Below are 22,362 nucleotides of genomic sequence, written 5' to 3' on the forward strand. Positions count from 1 at the left end.
GAGAGGATACTGGAGGATTTTTGCCTCCAAAGTCCTTGATACATTCTCCAATGGCCTGCCCAATATTAAGACCCGATGAGCCAAATGTTCCTTCAGTTTAATGATGGCAAAACTGAAGTCATCCTCTTGGGGCTATTATTATCAGTCTTTGCTTCTGGCTTCATTCTGCAGTTCATCATCATCTCTAGAGATGGTTATGGTTAACATGGGATGGTTCTCCACCACAAACACACTGCCACGCATACAGGGGTTACCAAGACAGTGTACCTGCCTCTGCAACACTTCACTCCTATATGTTACTTTGTTGTTAACGCGCAACCCACAACTGTAACAGCCCAAATTCTCAAACGCCCCTCTTGTCTAAAATACTGCAGTCCACATGCACCAGGTCCTATACTCACGCCATCTTTCCCACTTAAAGCCCGCTGGTTTCCTGTACCCAAGCTAACTTAAGTCCTACCCGATAACTCAATGGTTTGCCTCCGGCCACTCAAGCCCATTTACCTTCTGCTCTCGCCCTGATCCACTGATGGCCCCCTGTTGTATGAAACTCCACGGCCCACTCCCTGTACCTACCTCCTAACTTTCAAAGGTCTCAAAGCTGTTCTCTTCTGCTATTCTTTTGCTTCCTCCCCAATTCTAACTCTCTCCACTTTTCCCTTTGTATTCAACATCTTGATACGGACCTTAATAAAAAATGTTTTGAGACATCTATTGCATACGAGCGTAATAGACATTGAAGCAGTTGTTGGTTTAGGGTAACCTCTCCATTGTTCTCTGACCAAGACTAGTTTAGTCTTAAATGCAACACAACTCTGGTGACCAGAAATGCAGCATTGACACCAAGGTGATACAAATGAAGCCATCCTAGGGGCTTCACTACATATCTCACACTTGCCAGCCTTGCATTATCTCAATCATACCATTATAATACAGAACACATGCTTAAGTTACATTTTAAGCCTTTTTTTATTATTGGGAACTGGGAGGAAAAACTGTAGAGACACAAAATATTTAACCGGTTTGGAAGCTTTAGAAATTCTCGATTGTATAATCTTCGTGACATTACCTGGCACACTCTGCAACAAATTCACTGAAGCAGAATCTCTGTACTTTGATAAACGTGTAAAATTTAATACAAAGAAATGCAAGTATTTTTTACTGAACCCTGCCAGTTAATGAGGAAGCTCCATAGAACAGGCTGTACAGTTTGTTTCACAACATTCAATTAATAACATTTACTCGTGCTAAGTGAACAGTAGTAACACTTTTCTGTGGAATGCATGCATGTAAAAAGGCACTAAAACATCTAGGTTAGTTAAAATGTGGTTAGGCGACGAGGGCCCCATTGCCCGGCTATTCACAAAGTCTTTCCATTTCAATCATCTCCTCGAGGACTTGGGCTCTTCCGAGAGCTTTCTGAAGGGGAGCGACTGAAAGAGAGAAAGAAAAGGAAAACTGCTGTCAAAGGGTAGCAACAGAACCCACACTCTTTTTGTGTTCGAAAGCCACCGGCCCATCAAAGTAAAATCACAAAGTGAAGCAAATAAAACACTCATCCACAAAGAAACCAGAAGCCAATTTAAAACAGAATATAGGCAACAGTGATAAGCCAGTCTCTATCGCACATCCCTGGCTGCCCTATATTAAGATTGAACGGTGTATCGTGGAACAGCAGTCACATGTTCGTATGATGTTAGTGAACAAGTTGGGGTGTTTATGACAATCTGGCAGCATTCTCTGGTGTCAGCCCTCATTTATCAGTTTTTGAATTCATTTTCACAGCTTGCCAAGGTGGGATTTGAACTTGTGTTGCTTGTCCAGTACAATACCTCTAGCTTACAGTAACCATAACTCAGGATAAGCTCTGGGGAATTCCTAGTTAACTTCCCAAGACCACCATAAGTGTGCCAGAAGAGCGTGGCTACCTGTGATCCAGTGATTGCAGCTAAATCATGAACTCGTGAAGGTGGCTGCAGTGATTTTTCACTCTCATCTCAGCAGGTTTTTCAGCCCCGGGAACAAAGGCAGGCAAAATAAATGCTTCCTGGCATCTAACTTAACTCCAAAGATGTTATAGACATGATCTCTACTTCTGCCAACTCCATCCATCTCAAATAGCCATTAACCAGGTTGCTCAGTGCCTTAATTTTAAAAGCTTCAAGCCAGGTCCTAACTAACCTTGTGTTTTGTACATATGTAAATAACCCTAACTCCTGGAATCTATCCTTATAATTGAGTTAAGATGCCCATCCAGTAGTTTATGACTGCAGTAATTTCACAAAATGTCCAGGGAGCAAAACTCCAACTGCAATCCTGTCAATTCAACTACAAATTGTTACTGCTCTCCAGACAATTGCAACTAAGTTCTCACTCTCTCAACTGCAGCCCCTTAAGCTTGATTTTAGCATTCATATAAAAGGATAGGTGTAATGCCAGATTGGGCCCACCAGCCTTTAACAAGGACAAAGGGCAAATACATTAGTTTCCATCTCATCTCACTGTTAACTATCGACAATACGAGACTCTTGACAGCTCAGACCCAAAATGTTAACTTCCTTTTTCAAGTTGTCTTTTCACTACAAGAGTAATGAGCTAAGTTAGGGAAGGTACATTTGTGCTAACTGAGCTAGAGGTTAGTGTACAGGTGGAGGATAACACGGAGGAGATAGAACCAACAGCATTCAACTGCAAATTAACTGAAACAGCAGAAAGTTCTGTTTTCCATTCCCCGTCTGCTACATAAAGTTACGCTCATCAAACGCTGATGCTCGTATCCTATTGAACCCTGCTCAACCATCATCCCTCTCCTCATTGGCTTTCATTGGCTCTCAGCTCCTCCTCCACACTCCCAATCTAAATACAAAGCTACTCATTTAATTCCCTTCATGACCCTGCCCCTCCCTATCTCTACAATCCATTGGTCCCCTGACCGCTTGTGCTGTACCTGCCCCCTTGCATCTACTGCTTGCTGGGTGGTTGTAGAGTGGAGGCACATGGGGCACAGTCCAGAATGGCACAATTGGTTAGGCACTCTTTTTTGATTACGTCTCACATCATTTTGCGTCTTTTCTACCGCAACGGCATTATACAAAATACAAGCCGTGGCTATTTCCCAAGCTGATGGGGCTTACCTTTCTTGCTTAATGGAAAAAGACCTTGATCGAGACCTTGATCTTGAAGGGCTGGACACAAAGAGAAATATTAGAGCAACCAGCATCCAGCTCCCACCATATCCCAATTAAAGTGCTCATTTTTCTGGTCACGCCGCAATCAGGCCCCTCATTGCTCCAGCCACACTAACTACGAACCTTACAGCTACAGTCACACCGCAACTGGGCCCCTGATAAGCTAAGTCTAATCAGATTTTTTTCCATGCCATGGACTCTTCATCTCTTCAGTTATCAAGAGACCTTGCATTGTCTGAACCAGGAACATGTATTGTGTACACAGCGATTTGCTGCAGCCCTGACCCACAAGTTATCTATCCTTGTTTTTTTCCACTTTCTAATGCTGCAGTTGAACTGTAGTTTAGAAGTGGGGTGAACAGCCTGCAGTGTATCCATTACTCATTAATAGTTGATTGTTGTATGATGTGGCTTATTTAGACAGGGAGAGCAGACAAGGGGAATCCCTCCCACTTTACCCAAAGTCCACGGTGGCAAATGGTAGGAGAAGAGTGACTCATGGCACAGACTGGCTTCAATGCCTCCAGTTTAGAGAGGGATTACACACTCTTGATCACTATCCAGTGAACCCTGCAAGTGGAAAGGCTCAGCTATTCTACCCTAGCCACACAGTTCACAGGCACATGGTCACCCCTCAGCCCCTTCAGGCGAAGTACCAAGTACAGGTCATGATCTTTAGGAAAGGGAGCAAAGAGAACGTATAATTCAGCATACTATGCATGCAAGCACCAATTATTTCGATGTCATGTATTACACAAAAGCACTTTACCATTTTACCGCTTAAGATGCTCACCAAGAGCTTAATCAAGACATTTCCTGTCAAAAATAATTTCAAGACAGTATATGAAGGAACACTGCATTATAATGGATGCCTCTGGTATTTTAAAGGAAACTCTTAGATTTTTCTGAGGCACCATCCTTCTGCTCCTGGCTGCTTGTGTCACCAGAGGTCCAGTTACGAGGGAACACATTTGTGCAGCAAGCCACTGACTGATACACATCACTAAGGCACCTAATTCAATCCTAGGTCAGTGCTAGGCTAGCCCCAGTGGCCTTGGATTACTGGGAGGATTTAACAGCTTGTATAGCTCCTTTAATGCAGTAAAATGCCCCAAGGCACTTCACAAGAGTGATTATCAAACAAAATTTAACATCGAGCTACAAAAGTAATAATAGGATAGATGACCAAAGAAGTAGGCTATGAGAAACACGTTAAAAGGAGAGAAGTAGAGAGGCAGAATGCATAGGAAGGCTATTTCAGAGCTCAGCGCCTAGACGAATGAAGGCGCAGGAGCCAATGGTGGAGCCAATTAAAATAGAGAATGTACAAGAGGTCAGAATTGGAGGAGAGCAAAGACCTTGAAGACTTGTGAGGCTGGAGGAGGTTACAGAGCTATGGAAGGGTGAGGCCTTGAAAACAATAACAAGTATTTTAAAATTGACAGCTTGTTGGACAGGGAGCCAGTGTAGGTCAGCAAGTACAGGGCTGATTGGCAAACAGAACTTGGTGAGTTAGGATAAGGGCAGCTGAGCTTTGAATAATTGAAGGAGGCTGGCCAGGAGAGCACTGGAATAGTCAGCTTCAGAGACAGCAAGGCATGAAGGAGGGTTTCAGTAGCATGAGCTAAGGTGGGGCTGGAGTTTGGTGATGTTAGAGAGATATAAATGGGAAGTCTTGGTGCTGATGGAGCACGTAGGTAGTGGCAGCTCATCTCGGCCCACCCACGATTTTCTTCTTGCACACTTTCACATAATCCCCGCTGGAAGTGACAGGATCAGGCTCAGGTGTAATGCATCCTGCAGTCAAATAGTCTATTAACACAAAGTCAAGACTCTCAAAAATAAAGTGTACTTACACGTTCATCAGGCATCAAGCGGTAATAGCCTTTGGAGAGATGGGGATAAGGTTGGTGTGGGAAAAAAAATTCTAATCATTTGTGCCCTTAAAAATCTACTTTTGACCAAACTTTTAGTCACCCCTGTACCCTTCTTTGGATCGGTGGTGATTTTTGTCTGATTGCACTGCTCTGGAGTGCCTTGAAGTGGCTTTATGTTAAAGGTGCTATTTTGTTGTTGCTGTCAAATGACTATGCAGATCAGAAAAATTACATCTACCTGGAAAATCTGGATGGGGTCTGAATTTTTAAAAAAAACTTCTGGCCAACTGTTTCTCCTCTGTCTGATGTTGATTGCACCACTCCACTACCATGCCCAATTGACCACTGATGATCTGGGCCTTAAATGCTTCCAGACCAGAGGGATTCAGAGCTGAGCTGATTCTGGTCTCTAACATGCAGATGGGTGGACTTCCATCAGTAGAGACTGGATAATGATCAGGAGACAAAAATCTTCCTCCCAAACCGGGAACACAGAGGTTAATTGAAACATCCACATCACAGTGATCTTGGCTAAGGTCGCCTAACTCAGCACAGGCCAGGAAATGAAGCTTGAACTTTCCTGTGCTGACGTGCATGGCTCATTTACTCACTGAGCCAGTAGTCTTTGAGAAAGAAGTTTACTCTCCTCCAAACAAGCCCTCTCCTTAAAGAAAATGGCCATTCTCACCTCTCCCTCTACAGTAATTCGCACAGAACTTTCTAACATTTCTGACAGGTGTGCTCCAAACAGAACAAAATTCCACCTACCTTCTTCTAATTGGAGATCTGGACTTGGACCTCATTGGAGTGAGGGACCTGCAGAGAGAGATAAGGTTTGCTATTTAAACCCCATTACACACTAACCATTTTAAGCTGCATCATACAAGTGCTATTTTAAAAGGGCATTCAGGCAGGTTGCTGCCATTTCATTTTATACTCCTGTAATCTTAATACTCTGAACCGCTTCTGTATGTGCGATCTAACAACTCCCAATGTGCCACACCATTCCACAGTATCAAAATACCAATCTAAACAAAAGCTTATATGGGAACAGCTACCATCAAGATGCAACATAATATAACGCAAGGCCATCATTAACTTTTTAACTCTCGATTTACATGGATTCAAACCAACAACATGACTCAATGTGAAGCAATTGGGCTAACAAGCCACCTGGCCCAACCGGTATTGCAGGTGATTATGCTCCAAACAAACATCCTTCCTTTGTACTTCATCTAACCCAGGGGTTGGGAACCTACGGCTCATGGGCTGGATCCGGCGCAGCAAGATTCCTAAAAATATAGACCTATGACCATAGCACCTTCAAAATAGTATTTATCATCTTCGTCACGAATTTGCTTTGGACAAAAGCGCCAGATAAATTACTATAATAGTATTTAACAATATAAATATTCAAATTCAGCTGATGCATTAAAACAGCAGGTGAGTTGAAAAAAACTAAATTAAGTTAATTTGTGTGTGTGGGGCCCACGACTGATTTTGCCTGTGTGTGAATGGCCTGTGATAAGAAAAAGGTTCCTCATCCCCGATCTAACCCTTTCTGCATATCCTTACATTCCTTTCTTGTTCAGGGAGTTACCTAGTTTCGCCATAAAAGCATCTATGCTCTTTGCCTGAGCTATTCCATGTGGTAGCACTAACTACAGTGTTTGGGTTCTATATGTACAGTTAAGAACATAAGAATTTTAGGGATCACAAAGGGGCATTTAGCCTTTAAAAGCCCACCTTCCTCTTATCATGGATCAACCCCAACTACCTACCATATCCCTCAATTTTTCTTTTTACAGGTGTATCGAACTGCCTCGCCCTCATTTATACTGACTGCTACAATGCTCTTCCTTAGTAAATTTATTCTGTTACCTTTCCAGCTGACTTTCCTGCTCATGCCCAAGCTTTCTTTTTAATTACAAAACTTGCAACCCCTGGTATTTTCACACTCACTGAAGTCATAGCCCAATTCATTCAGTTTCCTGTTCCCAAAGCAGCAACAAGTGTTGTTACAGGCAGGCGTGAATATCACATTGGATGAGCACCATCACATTTGTTCAAAGTTTATTAGAGTGCTAGAGAGAAAATTAGAGAGCGCACACACCAGAGAGGCAAGCTTCCCTTTGCCCCAAATCTCATGGCTAAGTAAGCCATTCAGCCCCTCAAGCCTGCTCTGCTATTTAATTAGATCATGATGATCTTTATCTTAACTCCGCCTACCTGCCTTTGTTTGGTTTCCCTTAATACCCCTAACTGACAAAAAATCTAGCAATCTCAGTTTTGAAATTTTCAATTGACCTCCAGACTCAAAAGCTTTTTGGAGGAGTTCCAGAATTTCACTACCTTTGTGTGAAGAAGTGCTTCCTGACATCAACCCTGAACAGTCTAACTCTAATTTTAAGGTTGTTGATTGCCACTCACCGACTTCTCTTCTTAGAATACGAAGGAGAACGGGAACGAGATCGGCTGCAATGGAAAAAAATTATTTACAGAACGCCAGTCTGAAGGCAAAAGGAAAAGCCTTCTGTCCCAACAAACCCCAGGCACCAAAGCCAAGTTCAGTGACTTACCGATCGCGGCTGCGGCTTCGGGATCTGGTGTAACGACGCCCCCTTGATCTGGATCTCGAACGGGAACGAGACCTAGACCGAGATCGACTAAAACAGAAGAGAGTATAATGAGCTCAGGCGGTGCAAGGGCACCTGTGACAGCTAGCCACGCTGCACAAAGTGTCAAAAAATTATCAAAACGGTTACTTTAAAAAAGTTAAACGTGGATTCATACAGCCAATTTATTGAAGCTTTAAAAAGTCACATTAAAATTAAATACTTTTATAAAAAAGGCTTGTAAAATTAAAAACTACTCCTGATAAGAAATTAACCTTTACAGAACAGATTAGCCGTCTCTGCCCCCAGAGAGATCTAGAAGATCTAGAAGACGCAGGTTGGTCTAATTATGTTCATTTCTCGTTGTGTCTAGCAGATCTTCCAAACACAGAAAGCCCAAATCAGGATACATGTGGTGCTTGATTGTGGAATATTTGAGGGGAGTTTGGACTAGGACGGACTAAGTTGGACGCTCCTCTAGCAAACCGGAGAGCCTGATTAGTTGGCTTGATGGGCGTACTTTAGCGTTACATCTTTTAAACAGGCCAATTTTCTGTATCACAAAGACCGTAGACTGATTTTTTTTTAAGGCAGGACGAAGCAGAACCTCAGGTAGAGGTATATGCGCACAACAGAAGATCTGAACCCGCAGTGGCCAAAGTTTGCTAGAAGGCCCGGTGCCATGAGGGTCAGAAGATCATTAATCATGGCGACAGACTCAAATGCAGCAACCTGAAAGGTTGGATCAGGTGAATCGTTAGCCAAAGAATTATTACACCAGAAACATTATTAATAGCCCTTGAAAAATACAGTAAACCTGGTGGTTAGGGATGAACAATAACAGGGCTAGAATTGTGTGACTGAAAACAAATCACATCAACTTTTTAGTTCTACAAATCTGCACCCGCCCCCACCCTCCAGCCCGCCCACTCCTGAAGGCCAACTAGACAAGTGCACCACACAGTAAAGTACTAAAGGTCAGAGGCCAGAAGGTCCCATATTAAATTTCCAGTCGCAATGAGTTATCCAAACTCAGCTGAGGCAGCCATTCAAGTAGTCCCAATGCCACTTGAACAATGGATTGGAGGGAGGGGAGAGAAGAGGACAGCTATGCAGGACTTCCACTGAAAAGTGCAGGAGGCAAAGCCAAGTCTATCCTTGACTGTGATGCCCTCCATGATGTAATGACCAGCTAAACTCTCGCATTAAGAATAGCCAATTGTGCAAGCAACGAGAGCTCAGCGCCAGGGGAACCATACTCTTTGGGTGTGGGCGGGCGCATGAAGGAGCAAAGAAACCAAGTATGGCTTCTTCTTCTGGAGATTTGCCACACGGGACGCAGAGGGTTAAAGGCTATAGTCAATGTGGTCATAGGGCAATTATTAAAAATTATTGTTTCATCCCTGCCACCAAAACAATCAACATATTCCTCAAAACTAAAAATCTCAGGAAACTGCCTGGACCTGTCTGTACTACCATATTGGCCCTAACCTGCACCTCACTAATTCATAACTTTCAATTCATTTCACAAACAGGTGAAATCTGTTAATTTGGACAGGCAAGGCATGACTTTCTCTGGTCCCACCTGGGAGTCCCAATTAACAGGGTTCAGCTGCATACTACAGGTACAATGCATAGCAAACGCTTACTTTACATATATACAAGCAAATTTTAAAAAAGATTAAAACATTTAAACATGTACATATTATAGTGTTTAAACAAAAGACAAGTCAGACATTTAATGTACACTTACATATCAAAACATTAAATATGGAGATCAGAAAAAACTTCTAAGTCTTCTAAAAGTTTTATCAGTCACCTCAAGATATAACATTCTGAATACCCTCCATTACCAAATTCAGTTACCTACAGCCTAGAAAAATTCAACGCAACCCAAATGTTGCACTGGTTTTTTTTTTGGTGGGAGAGGGGAGAAGGAAGCAGGGTGCAGGGGAAAACAATGTTATCTTCTAAAGCTGTAGGTAATGGAACTGCCTCAATGCTGCTCTGTGCTAGAACATAACCAAGCTGAGCTTTACCAGTCACAGTGAGGCTGTTAGACCAGGAGTTTCAGTGCATTAGATTTGAGAACAAGAAAGTGCCACGTTTGACCAAATGTATTGTGGAAATTGAACTAGAGAGAGGAACAGTCAAGAAAAAGCTTGCATTGCCACCTCCGAATGAAACACTTGTGCTAGAGCAACACTGAGCTGGTAAAGTTTATATAATCTCTCTTACTGCTCCCCCTTGACTTTTATACAGTGTTTTCCCCATTTTGCTCAGATTTTTCAAGGGCCAGTTACATAAATAGCAGTTTGTTCCTAAGACTCATGCTTATCCCGCTGATCGGACGACACTGATATTCCCACTTTTCAATCAGCGTGCCCGTGGCAGCTTACCTGATGCCGCGCCTTCTCTTGCTGTAACGGTAGCAGTCGTAGGCGTAGTGGCCTCGCTCGCCGCACTGATAGCAACGGTCATTGGGGTCAAATTGGCGGCGAGCAGGAGGGCGGCCATAGCGCGATTTGCGTGACATCCCATTTGACAGCTCAACTCTCACCCTCGATCCACAAAGGACTCTGAAAGAAAAAGAGAGAGAAAACAGTTTCTAAAGAGCTAGGAGGCAACAGTGCCTTACAACATAGGAAGCTTCACATCCATTTCAGGGTCTTAACCCCATGTTGAATTCTCTACATAAATTAGAGAAAACATTTGTAACCAGCTAGCTCCGTGGAGCACTAAAACCCCATATACCCTGATCTCCAACAAAATACATTTTAAGCAAGAAACACAAAATGCTGGAAATGCACAATAGCTCCAATGATCTTTGAAAAAGGAAAGGTGGGTTCAAATTTCTGACAAGTGCCTCCAACTCTAACACCATCCACTGTTGAAGATGACACCCTCTGCCCATTTCCAGCATATGTTTTATTTTAATCTGAATAGTTTTTTCAAAACAAGTGCATTTAATAAAAAAATATTTAACAAACTAATATGACTTCAGCAGGAGTTGAAAGTCTACTGGAATCAAGTTTTAGTTCAGCACAAGGCCACCAATCATCCTTGCCCACGCAAACCAAGTTATTCAATCAATGAGCCTCACAGCCAAGCCCAACACAAAATCTCCACAGATATTTCCAGGTGATGTGAACGATGGTGGCAAGAATGGCTGATTTTACCCTCCATAACACAGGATAGTGAAGACACCCACCCTAACTGAATTCAGCTAAAACAGCACAGGCTCATAGGAAGAGCTCCAGTCCATTCATAGAAACAGAAAATTTATGGCACAGAAAGTTGCCATTTGGCCCATCATGGATGTGCCAGCCAAAAAGGAGCAATCCAGCCAAATCCTATTTTCCAGCTCTTGGTCCATACACCTGCAGGTTATAGCACTTCAACTGCATATCCTATCATGCAGTGAGTTCTGGATCTCCAAGACTTTCCGGGTGAAATAATTTCTCAACTACTTTCTAGTCCTTCTGTCAATTACTTTAAACTGATGCCCCTGGTTACTGGCTTCTGTCCCTATCCAGTCTCTCTAGGGGTCTTACAATTTTATACACTTCAATTAAATCTCCCCCTCAGCCTCCTGTTCCAAATAAAACAACCAAGCCTATCCAATCATTCCTCATAGCTAAAATTCTCCAGTCCTGGCAATATCTTCGTAAATTCCCCGTGTACCCTCTCTAGTGCAATCACATCCTGCTCTGAAATGCAAAACTGTACACAATACTCTAGCTGTGGCTTAATTCATGCTTTATGCAGTTCTAGCATAGCCTCTTTGCTCTTATATTCCATGTCTCAGGCAATAAAAGAAAGCATCCATGTGCCTTATCTACCTGGCCTGCTCCCTTCAGGGATTTGTGGACATGCACTCCAAGGTCCTTCTATTGTTCTACACTTCTCAATAAGCTGCCATTTAAGCTGTGTGGACACATTTATCAAAATCCATCTGGTTTAAATATTGCAATGTTTGCCTTGCCTTGTTTGCCCTCGCCAAATGCATTACACTTCTCCACTCTGAATTCCATTTGCTACTTTTCTGCCCACCTGGCCAGTTCACTGATACCTTCCTATTCACTAGAAAGGAAAAGACTGAGGGTTAACCTAATAAAGGTCGAGATCATTGAAGAGATGATAGAGATGATGTTTCCATTTCTGGACAAGACCAAAACTAGGGACCATAAATAACACTCACCAATAAATCCAATAGTGAATTTAGGCAAAACTTCTTTACCCAGAGTGGTTAGTGTGGAACGCACATAAGTAGTTGAGGCGTACAGCATAGATGTATTTAAAGGGAAGCTAGATAAACACAAGGGCAAATGGAAAACACAGAGGGCTTGGGAAGAAGCTTGTATGGACCAGTTAGACCAAACAGCCTGTTTGTATGTTGTACATTCTAAGCAAGACTAGGGATGGAAGCTGGGATCTTTGTGATCGTTTATGACAAAGGTCATTTACCATCCAAACCAACTCAGATATCAAGGGAGCCCTGACTCAGGGTTTCCAATGAAATTGGGTGTGCTAATATTGTGTATGCACATTTTGAGGGCTTTTCCAAGATACTCACTTGCCATCCATCCCACGCACAGCATCCTCTGCATCTCTGGGGTCTTCAAACTCCACAAAAGCGAAACCTGGAGGGTTCCGTGCTACCCACACGTTCCTCAAAGGACCATAATAGCTGAAAGCTCGTTCCAGCTCTCCTTTGGCAGCTCCTGTTCCCAAATCACCAACGTAGACTTTGCAGTCTGAAGCTCTGGAGCTTCTGGAGTAATACGACATTCTTCAGCTCCTGCAAAAGGCAAAAAATAAAATCAATCTCAACTGAAGCTATCGTTTTCTTCCCTTACATATCCATTGACCAATTTCTATGTTTTGAAATAAAACTGGCCCACAGTCTAACCACTTACAATTCTATACAATTGAAATATTTTAGTACCAGGTTCCTATTATGGCCATAGCTTTTATGTGCACTTGAAAGTCACCATTTTCAAATACTTAGCTGTTGAGCTTGAGCAGATTTCAGGTAGTTCCTGGCTCCCCTCGAGAAAACGCTTAATTGAGAGACCTTGCACAACAATGCAGCATAAAATATCTCAAGTGACAACAAATATTCACACAACTTTGAGAACTTCATGTCCTCGCACAGTTACACTGGAGCATGCATAATTTAAAAAAATTCTTTCAGAAGAAGTGGGCGCCGTTGACTAGGCCAGCATTTGTTGCCCATCCCTAACTGCCCTTGGGAAAGTGTGGTGAACCACCTTCTTGAACCGCTGCAGTCCATATGTTTGCGTCTAGTGTTCAGACACAGGGGTCCAACACCTGCTGGCACTGGAGCAGATTGTACAGCAGAATCACAGGCAGTGCAACACTAAAATGTATCTGCCTGGTCAGGACTTTATAATGAGACACACAGCTGCTTCTCCTCTCCCAACATAGGTTTAAAATCTTTTATTTTAAAAAAGGACATGAAATTCTTTTGTTTAAACATCTATGTAATTAGGGAGTAAGAAAAATCCAGCAACAATGTCTCCTTTCTCTCTTCGTCATTACAGAAGCCTCCCATTTTATAGTTACATAATCACAGCGGAATTTCAGATTCTCTCTGAAGTAATGCAAAGCACCGATAAGGCAATGAATGCACAGTAATACAACATGTTGCTGCAGTATGGTATCTTGACATAGTTGAACTTGCAAAAAAAAGAGCAGCAACTCAAAATTAATACAAGAAAATATTTTTTGAAACATGACAAACTCCATTAAATACAAATGATGTCTTTTAGCTGTGTAACTGATTTGGTTCTCTGCAATCTCTTTTAGAAAGCAGGTTGGTATTTAAAAAAAAAATCATTTCAATGTTGCTGTGGCAATTATGTTCTCTTAAATTTTGGCACAATTTCTAATGCTCCCCATGTCCCAAGGGCCAATCACCGCCAAGGGCAGTTCAAGGCCACAGTACACAGCTGGTCACAGGGCTGGCACACCTAACCTGTATAAGTGCAGTTGGGGCAATGAGAATAAGAAATTTTAAAGCAAAGGTAGCTTTTGAGTATAATTTTGTTGTGGTTGACTAACTCGCGAACAGCCAGTCCATATTTTAACGCCTTTTGTGGATTGAAACAAAAACAATTCAGTGACTCTCCACAGATATGGAGTGAGGCAGGAACCTGCAGCATTGAACTTCTCACCTGGCGTTCTGGAAAAGCACGCTTCCTTCAGTCACCAGGTATTTTGGCAATACCAGCTCCATGCAAATGGAATTAATTCAGCAAACAAACAAGACCTTGCTTCAAGATTGTGCGCTTTCACCTGCGAACACACCTACATTTAATTTCTAGGTCAACTGCAGGTTCTCAAATTCGAGCTTCCCCCACCACCCCCATCCACACCTGCCCCCCAACCACATACATCTCCCCCACCCCTATCCACACACGCACTTCATAAATTGTATTAGTTGCTTTGAAAGTTAAAATACATGCACCAAAACCAACCAGCTATTTGGACTAAATACAAGCCCTCTGAAAAATCTCCGTAGGGCCAAGAGGCAGCCATTTAAGTCTGTTCCATCAATCAATTAGATCATGACTGAACTGTATCTTAACTTCATTTACCAGCTGTCACTCAATGCCCAAACAATTAATCGATCTCAATTCTGAAATTTTCAATCAACCTCTAACCTCTACAGCTTTATGGCTGAGAGTTCCAGATTTCCACTACTCGTGTGTTAAGTGCTTCTAGACATCGTCCTGGAATGGCCCAGCTCGAATTTTCAGATTCCTGCTCCCTTGTTCTACACCCCCGCCTCCCCAACCAAACTGGGGGAAAAATTATATTTCTATTTTCCTCAGAAGCTCATTTAATCAGCTTAAATATCAAAGATACATTAGAGACGATAGTCCCACGGGAATTGCAAGGGGGCAAAGATAGAGTCCACCACAGGGGAACACAGTTAAGTGAGTGAAGAGGACAGCCATAAAAGGAGCTCCATGCCTTACGAGGGCAAAATACCACCACCTGACCATAAAAAGACCTACGCCAACTAACAACCCCAATACACTGAGTAATCACACAACCAGCTTAATAACCGGCAACAAAAGCTGCACCTGAAGTATACCATTTCCATTCCTCAGGGCTTCAGAGAATAAAACAGGTGGGAGTGTTGGAAGCCCTCAAGACTTATGGGAATTGCATGAAAAGCCTGCATGTCAAAATTACAGTAAGACAGAAAATGGCACAGGATGGTATGAGAATGTTACACATGAACTTACGAAAAGTCCTGCTCTCTCATCAAACAGAGCCATGATGCCTTATACATCATAATACAGACACTCCTTAATCAAGTTGGGTTGGTTGGGGAGCGAGGGAATTTGGAAAATTTCATTCCAACCCCTCTAGGCAATGGAATCTAGTCCAGGGAATCTCACTGACCCTGAATTATATTACAAAGCATCTACCTCTTGTACAAGGTGATATCTTCCCTATGCAGAAGCAGGTCCATCTTTTGCTAAAGGCAATATAGCCTTTATAGCTTTATAGCACCGCACAAACCAGCAGCCTGTTCCACGGGTTTGTTATTCTCTGACAAAAAGAATAGCCCAACATCCAGTTCTTAAAGCACAAAAACAGATCATTCAGCCCAGCTGCTTGACAGCAGTGCTTATGCTCCACATAAGCTTCCTCCCCACCTATCCTATCTCACCATATCAGCATATCCTTCTACTACTTTCTCCTTCATACATTTACCTAGCTTCCCACGAAATGCATTGAAGCTATTTGCCTCAACCGCTCCATGATAGCAAGTTCCACATTCTAATCATTCTCTTAGTAAAGAAGTTCCTCCCGAATTCCTGACTGGAATTATTATTGACCATCTTATATTTATGGTCCCTAGTTTTGGACTTCCCCAACTCCCCTTTCACAAGTGGAAACATCATCTCTCCATTTTACCCCAACATACATAATTTTAAAGGCTTCTATTATGTCACCCCTAAGCCTTTTCTTTTCTAAGGAAAAGGGTGCTAGCCTTCAGTCTTTCGTGAAAGTTACAACCTCTCAATTCTGATTATTGCTTTTATGTTATTTGTGCCTTCTCCACTTCCTTTATTAATATAGAGATCAGAAGTGTGCGTAGTGTGACCTAACTGAGGTCTATATAAGTTCAACATAATCTCTCTGCTTTTCAATTAAGTTCAACATAATCTCCCTGCTTTTCAATTCTATTCCTCTAAAACCGGGCCCCGGTGCTACTGTGAGTTTCTTTCTAAGTGGCTTTGCTGACCTGCCTTGCTACTTAATTAATGATTTATGAATCTGTAATTCAGCCCTTGCAAAACTTGTAAACATGACCGTTGGTCCTCCCTAACCTATTCAATTTGTCCACATGAACAGAAAAGGGGCCTCAGTCAAATCACCCCATTGCCCCATGCTTTAAGTACACACACCCAGTTCTTCTCAAACAATGACAAAATACAGTGAATGCCTGAAATCTGATATGTATTTTCAGACAGGTCAGGCAACATCTGTGAAGAGAGAAGCAAAGTTAACGTTTGAGGTCGTTGACCTTCCATTTGAATTTAACTCTGCTACCCTCTCCACAGATGCTGGGTGATCTGTTGAGTATTTTCAGCATTTTCTGTTTATACCTCAGCTCTTCTAAGCCCGCATTGGTAGCTTTAAAGTAGCAATTAATCTTGCGGTCCTCCTCTGCAAAGCCTCAATGCCCCATCACATCAGGGGGCCAACACTGGACACAGATGCTGCAGCTCTGCACTTAACATTTGCATTTTTACTTTTCAATCCTATTCCATCCCAGGCGTTTGTAAAGAGCACCCACAGACAGGGAAGGTCTCAAACTTGTTTCAGCCAGATTGAGAGACAGAAATACAAAGGTGAAAACTTAGCCTTCAAAACCACACACAATTTGTATATCTACATATAAATATATATAAACCCATAGAACTTCCCTTCTAACAGTGTTGTGTGCACAAGTAGCCATATGAAAATACATATGCAAATAACAGGTAAATCTGCTGGGTTACGTTGACATTCTTTAATTTCAACCTCTCAATTACACTCTGGCTCTTTGTTTGCAATGATACTTCTGCAGCTGTCAATCTGCTCAATTACTTCCTCACCTCCACCTTGGATACTCTTGTTCTCAACAAAACCCTTAATCTCATTCCAGTCACCACCCCTAGTAAAGCCCATCTTCACGCCCTTAAGTCCAAGAGAAACAGATCTCAACATTATGATCCTGGACCAGACCCCCAAATTGTTGGTACGATTTTGTTAGGGACCAGTAACTTTCGTTTAAAGTAGACAAAGTTTGAGATCCAAGGCACTTACGAAGAGAATAAATCCATGAGATTGCACACAGTTTCTGAACATAAACTTTACTATACAAAATCAGAAAAGTAAAACAATTTACAATTTCTATCTTATACTCCAACATTCAGAATTAATGAGGTACCTGTGAATTATCAGGCAAACTGTGGCCAAACACACTATACTGCACAATAAATGGCAAAGCCAACCAAGACAGGAGCCATGGATTTCTCAGTAACCCACTCAGGAATTAGCATTCGCTGAGTTACACAGTCTCATTAGAACTTGTCTCCCTTATGAGAAATTGCAAACCCTTGGTCTTCCCTTTCGAAGATCTAGCCTTGGAATTCTCTCCAAAAGACTCAGACTGCCTCAATGACAGCTTACCTCGCAGGGTTTCAATCTCGTTTCCAGAGATTCTGTTCTTTTGGATTCCCGAGTCTGCACTCCAGCACCAACTCACGGACACAACTTCAGCTCTTCAGCCATGCTGAGCAGAACACCACTGCTCCAAAGGGTTACCTTTGCCCCAAAGGCCTGCAACAAGTAAGCACCAACTTTCTGCAGCCTTTTCACTCTCCAGGGCTTCTCCCAAGCCCTCACTACTTTAACCCTGCCGAAAGCAGCATTTTTACTGCTTCGAGCCTCTTTGCTCCTCTTCCCAGGGGTTTCTACCAGTGGTCTCCTCCTCCCAATGGCTCCTTCCCCGTTCTCTCTCCCCTGCTGGGACCTCTCCCTGGGCTCCCTCTTTGGGACCTCTGTGTCCCCTGGCCTGGGACTCCTCTCTGGTATGGCGCCAACTCCTGGGTTGCCTGATAGGGTTTTTGCACCTTTTTTTTCTTCACGCTGGTATACTGGGCACATGCCCCCAGCCCAAAGAACTCTTAATACAGTGGACTGTGCATGCGCAGCCCGCTCCAAATCTGAGCATGTGCAGAAACTGCAGGAGAACGCTGGGATTTGTGGTTCCTGGCTTGCTCTTCAGAATCACTTAAATCAGGTTCCTAAAAACCTACAGAGCACATAATGAATTTAATTATTCAGCACCGGATCTGGCTGGATCATATCAGTCTCTCAGCACCCAGTGTGCAAAACTACTCACTACTCCACAATAACACAAGAATTAGGAGCAGGACTAGGCCATTCAGCATCCCCAATAAGCTTGCTCTGCCATTCAATAAGATCAACGGCTGATCTGATTGTGGCCTCAAATCCACTTTCCTGCCTGCCACCCATAACAATCAAAAATCCATTGAACTCAGCCTTACATAAATTCAATGACCCAGCCTCCACCGTTCTCCATTACTCCAGAATGCACAAAAATTCTTTGGCTTCTTTCTCCATTTTCTCTCCAATTTCTCATTCCCACTCTAAACTTATCTTGTTCCTGAAACCTACCTCAGTCTCTGCTGACCACCCAACATCCCTTCCTGGCCCCCAGGCTAGTTCATTTTGTAAACGGTCCATTTTCCTCAGATACTATCCCACTATCTTTCAAATGTCCAGTGATCACTCCTTTAAAAACTCACTATTTTAACATTGTCCTTGCAAACTACACTCCCCATCTTCATTTCCTTTCCAAAGTCCCTGAACAATTTATCACCTCCCAAATCTGTGCCCCCTTTCCTGCAACTTCATGTTTGGGCCTGTCCAATCAATATTTTTACCCTACTACAGCACTGAAACAGTCCTAATCCAAGTCATAAATTACATCGTATATGACTGGTACATTGTAAATGCGTTAGCAGTCCAGAGAAGGTTTACTAGACTAATACCAGGCTGGACAGGTTAGGCTTACACCCACTGGAATTTAGAAGACTAAGAGGCGACTTAATTGAAACCTTTGAGATCCTGAGGGGTCTTGACAGGGTGGATGTGGAGAGGATGTTTCCTCTTGTGGGAGAATCTATAATGGTATAACTGGGGGGGGGGGGGGTCACCTTTTAAAAATAAGGGGTTGCTCATTTAAGACAGACATAAGGAGAAATTTTTTTCTCTCACAGAGGGTTGAGTGTCTTTGGAACTCTTCTTCAAAAGGTGGTGGAAGCAGAATCTTTGAATACTTTTAAGGCAGAGTTAGATAGTTTCTTGATTAACAAGGGGGTGAAAGGTTATCAGGGGTAGGCAAGATTGTGGGGTTCAGGTTAGATTCAGATCAGTCATGATCTTATTGAGTGGCGGTGCAGGGTCAAGGGGCCGACTGGCCTACTCCTTTTTCGTATGTATGTTCGTATCACCCCTCCTGAACCTCTCTGCAGCTTTGACATGACTGAACACACTGCCCTTCTCCAACTCTTCCCTGTTGTCCAATGAGGAGCCAGAGAATCTCCTGCACTGCTTAATCTTCCAATAGCTCCGAAGTCCTCTTTAGGGTTTATCCTCAACCCCCATCTATTTCTCACCCACATGCTACCCCATATGCAAGAACGTCTGATGATGTGATGTCAGACTGAGAGGTTCCCTTATAAACTATCCTGTGTTACGTCGAGTCAGGAAGAAATGCCACTCAACAAAACAGAAAAACAGTAAAGGAAGGCAAGCAGATAGCTACGAGAGAGAGAGAAATGATTTGAGGACTGTGCCATGGATCTTAGATCTAGAATCTTAACTGGGACAGGAGCCAAACGGAGGACAGGTCCTTCACCATCAGTAAGAAGGTGCATTCTAAACTTGGATTCTCGAGAATTTATACTTTTACTCCAAAATTTTGACAAAATATTCTCTCACCAGTCATAGAAAACAAGTGCAGAATGCAGACACACGTCATCCATTTATTTGTTCAGACTGAATCCAGTGTTTTATACAGTAAATAGGGAGTGCAATATGTTAGCTGTCTCTTCCTACAAGAATTACTGGAACTTTAGTGATGTATGGTGTCACATAGCAACAGAGTGAAACAGACACCACATAGCCATGTCAAAGTGATTAGAACCTAAGCTCACATATTCAGCACTCCATATTCTAAACTGGAAGTGTGGCCAGAAACAACAGAACATGAAACACAAAGCAGCTTGTGCCAAAACCCATACATACAATTCAGTCAAGTTATGTAGCTAGCAGGATCACAGTCAATCCACTATAATCAATATAGCCACAGATAAATCACAATGTATTGTGGCACTGCAGCTGGCTACTGCAGTACTTGAGAATCTCAAAAAGTGCTCAATAAGAGCAATACAATAAGATTAATGGATCCAATTTATACAGAGCAGGAACAAGCAGGTTTATGCCAATAACACTGACCCAATACCAGCCAGAAGCAGGTCACAATAGATGAGTAGTTTGTTGTAACAAGCTGCCAAGCTTGACAGCTTAAAGGGATTTATTTTACCCATCTCACTTCTTCTCCATTCCTGGAAAAACAGATGTTAACCAGGGTACGAAAGGTCTGGAATCCCTCCAGTATTCTTTAGTGGTAATATTCTTGCATTGGAGTCAGCAGGTTGTGGGTTCAAGTCCCACTTCAGAAACTTAAGCACAAAATCATGGCCGACACTCCAGTTCCATACTCAGGGAGTGCTGCAGTGTTGGAATTACGATTTATTGTACGAAATATTAAACCAAAACCCCATGTACTATCTCTTCTGAATGCCAAAGATCCCATGGCACTATTCAATATAGCAGGGAGTTCTCGTGGCCAATATTTCTCCTTCAATCAACATCGCTAAGACATATTATGTGGTCATCATCAAATTGCTGTTTGCGGGAACTTGCTATGTACAAACTGACTGCCACATTTTCTAATTACAACAGTGATTATACTTCATAAGTATTCATTGGCTGTAAAAGCCTTCTGGATATCCTGAGATAATGTCATTCACAATCTAAACGGAAGTTTTTCTTTTCAGTATCACATAAAAGCCTCTTACTCATGCATAAGCTTCTGCACTGTATCAGGATGTTATTTGACCGTGGGGGCACTTAGACCAAATGCAGCTCTAACATCTACATATCCATGTTCCAGCAGCAGTCACTGGCTTAGTGGTCAGGAACACAGGTTGATTCCTCTCCTTCCCCAGGGACAGGCCTCTGTCATGCTTTAACTGGTATCCTGGGTTGAGGTCTGGCTGTTGAGCATTGACTAGGTATTAAACTGGAGACTTTCCTGCTTTGTGTGGCTCAACTAATCAACTTACAGAGGCATCACGGGGTTTCATTTCATCTTGAACACAGTTTTAGTACGAGGATGCAAAGCAGCATCACGGTGCGGCCAATTCCAAAAATAATAGCTAACAAAACCTTGTTTGAGAAAAAAAGGACAGTGAAATCGGCATAGTCAAACAATGAGTTGGATAAAATCATCCTTCTATAAAAGTCACAACAACTCTCACACCCCCCCGCCCCCAAGCTGATTAAGACAGTGAACAGACCAAGTAGATAGGTACTAGATTCAATCCTTATTGATGCCAACATCCTTTAGCCAAAGTAGTGGTAGGGTTCTTACAAAAGGCCTCTCAATATTCCCAGAAAAATGAAGAGTCAGTAAATATATAGAGAGAGCACACTCCGGTCACTCATTCTGCACGGACAGCAGGGAACTGGAGGATCAGGTTACACTCAACAGCGGCCAAAAAGGCACAAGTGCAAGAGGGCGACTGGAATACCCCTGCACAATAAAAGCGATGGGGGGGTGGAGAAAGAAAAATGCTGATACTATTTGAGAGTAGTTGCTTTCTTGTGCATTTCAAAAAATGAAAAGCATCGTCTGACTAGTTGAAAACATAAATTAATGTAGACTATCGCCCACAAGATCAGGGGCTGCCCCAGTACAAGTCAGGGAGCTAGAGCCGCAGCGCCCCTTTCTCTGCCCCTCGATTGATGGAATGCCTCAGCTCAGCAGCAGCAGCCCCGGAGAAGGCCCTGACTCCCCAAATCTGTTTTCCCCGGGGCACGTGGTTAATTGGACCGGCCACAGGTCCATGAAGACCCTCCCTTCCCCCAACTAGGTCAGCGGGGACCGCCCGGCAGCCGATTACGAGCCTGGGCCTGGAAGTCAATCTTCACCCTTCTCCCTTGCTCGGCCGGCCCATTACTCGACCCCGCAGCAACAAAGGCCTGCGGCCTACTCCACGCGGGGGGTAGGGGGGGGTGTTGGGGGGAAGAAAGCCTCGGCCAGGACACATACAAAGGGACCAGGGGGCTCGCTCAGGGCAAAGGCAGGAGGCCGCGCCTTACCATTTAAAACCCCCGCTCCCCCCTCACCGGACTTCACCCCGTTCATTTTTGTTTTACCGTTTTCTTTCCCTCCGTCCCGCTCTCAAGCACCCGCGGAACTCCGCGCCTGCGCAGCTCCCAAAGGCCGGGCGGCTCGGTGCATGCGCGGTTGGTCATCCCGAAAGTGGGGGG

The 22,362-nt window shown here is 43.2% G+C and overlaps 1 protein-coding gene across 3 annotated transcripts; it reads right to left on the minus strand.

The window, feature by feature from the left end:
• Positions 1-950: 950 nt before the first annotated feature.
• Positions 951-22,362, minus strand: srsf7a (serine and arginine rich splicing factor 7a). Of its 3 annotated transcripts, XR_013573919.1 has the most exons (9): positions 22,249-22,362; positions 12,257-12,481; positions 10,080-10,259; positions 7,645-7,731; positions 7,496-7,540; positions 5,834-5,881; positions 5,045-5,073; positions 3,135-3,185; positions 951-1,433 (listed from the first exon to the last, which is right to left on the minus strand). XR_013573919.1 is itself a non-coding variant. In XM_078533237.1 (8 exons), exons 2-8 carry the CDS (start codon positions 12,469-12,471, stop codon positions 1,379-1,381), a joined length of 681 nt encoding a protein of 226 aa, XP_078389363.1. In that variant the 5' UTR covers positions 12,472-12,481; positions 22,249-22,362; the 3' UTR covers positions 951-1,378. The 3 variants fall into 3 exon arrangements, 2 of the variants coding, with proteins under 2 accessions (XP_078389363.1, XP_078389364.1); XM_078533237.1 differs by lacking the exon at positions 5,045-5,073; XM_078533238.1 differs by lacking the exons at positions 5,045-5,073; positions 22,249-22,362 and adding an exon at positions 22,219-22,239.

This window comes from Cetorhinus maximus, chromosome 32 (genome assembly GCF_964194155.1).
Source record: "Cetorhinus maximus chromosome 32, sCetMax3.hap1.1, whole genome shotgun sequence".
Taxonomy (NCBI): Eukaryota; Metazoa; Chordata; class Chondrichthyes; order Lamniformes; family Cetorhinidae; genus Cetorhinus; species Cetorhinus maximus.

Coding starts and splice junctions, on each gene's coding strand:
- srsf7a (XM_078533237.1), bottom strand. CDS start 12,471: ATGTCGTATTACTCCAGAAGCTCCAGAGCTTCAGACTGCAAAGTCTAC. Junction 7,732..10,079: donor AAGAGAAGGCGCGGCATCAG/GTAAGCTGCCAC, acceptor CTTCTGTTTTAG/TCGATCTCGGTCTAGGTCTC. Junction 5,882..7,495: donor TATTCTAAGAAGAGAAGTCG/GTGAGTGGCAAT, acceptor CTCTCTCTGCAG/GTCCCTCACTCCAATGAGGT.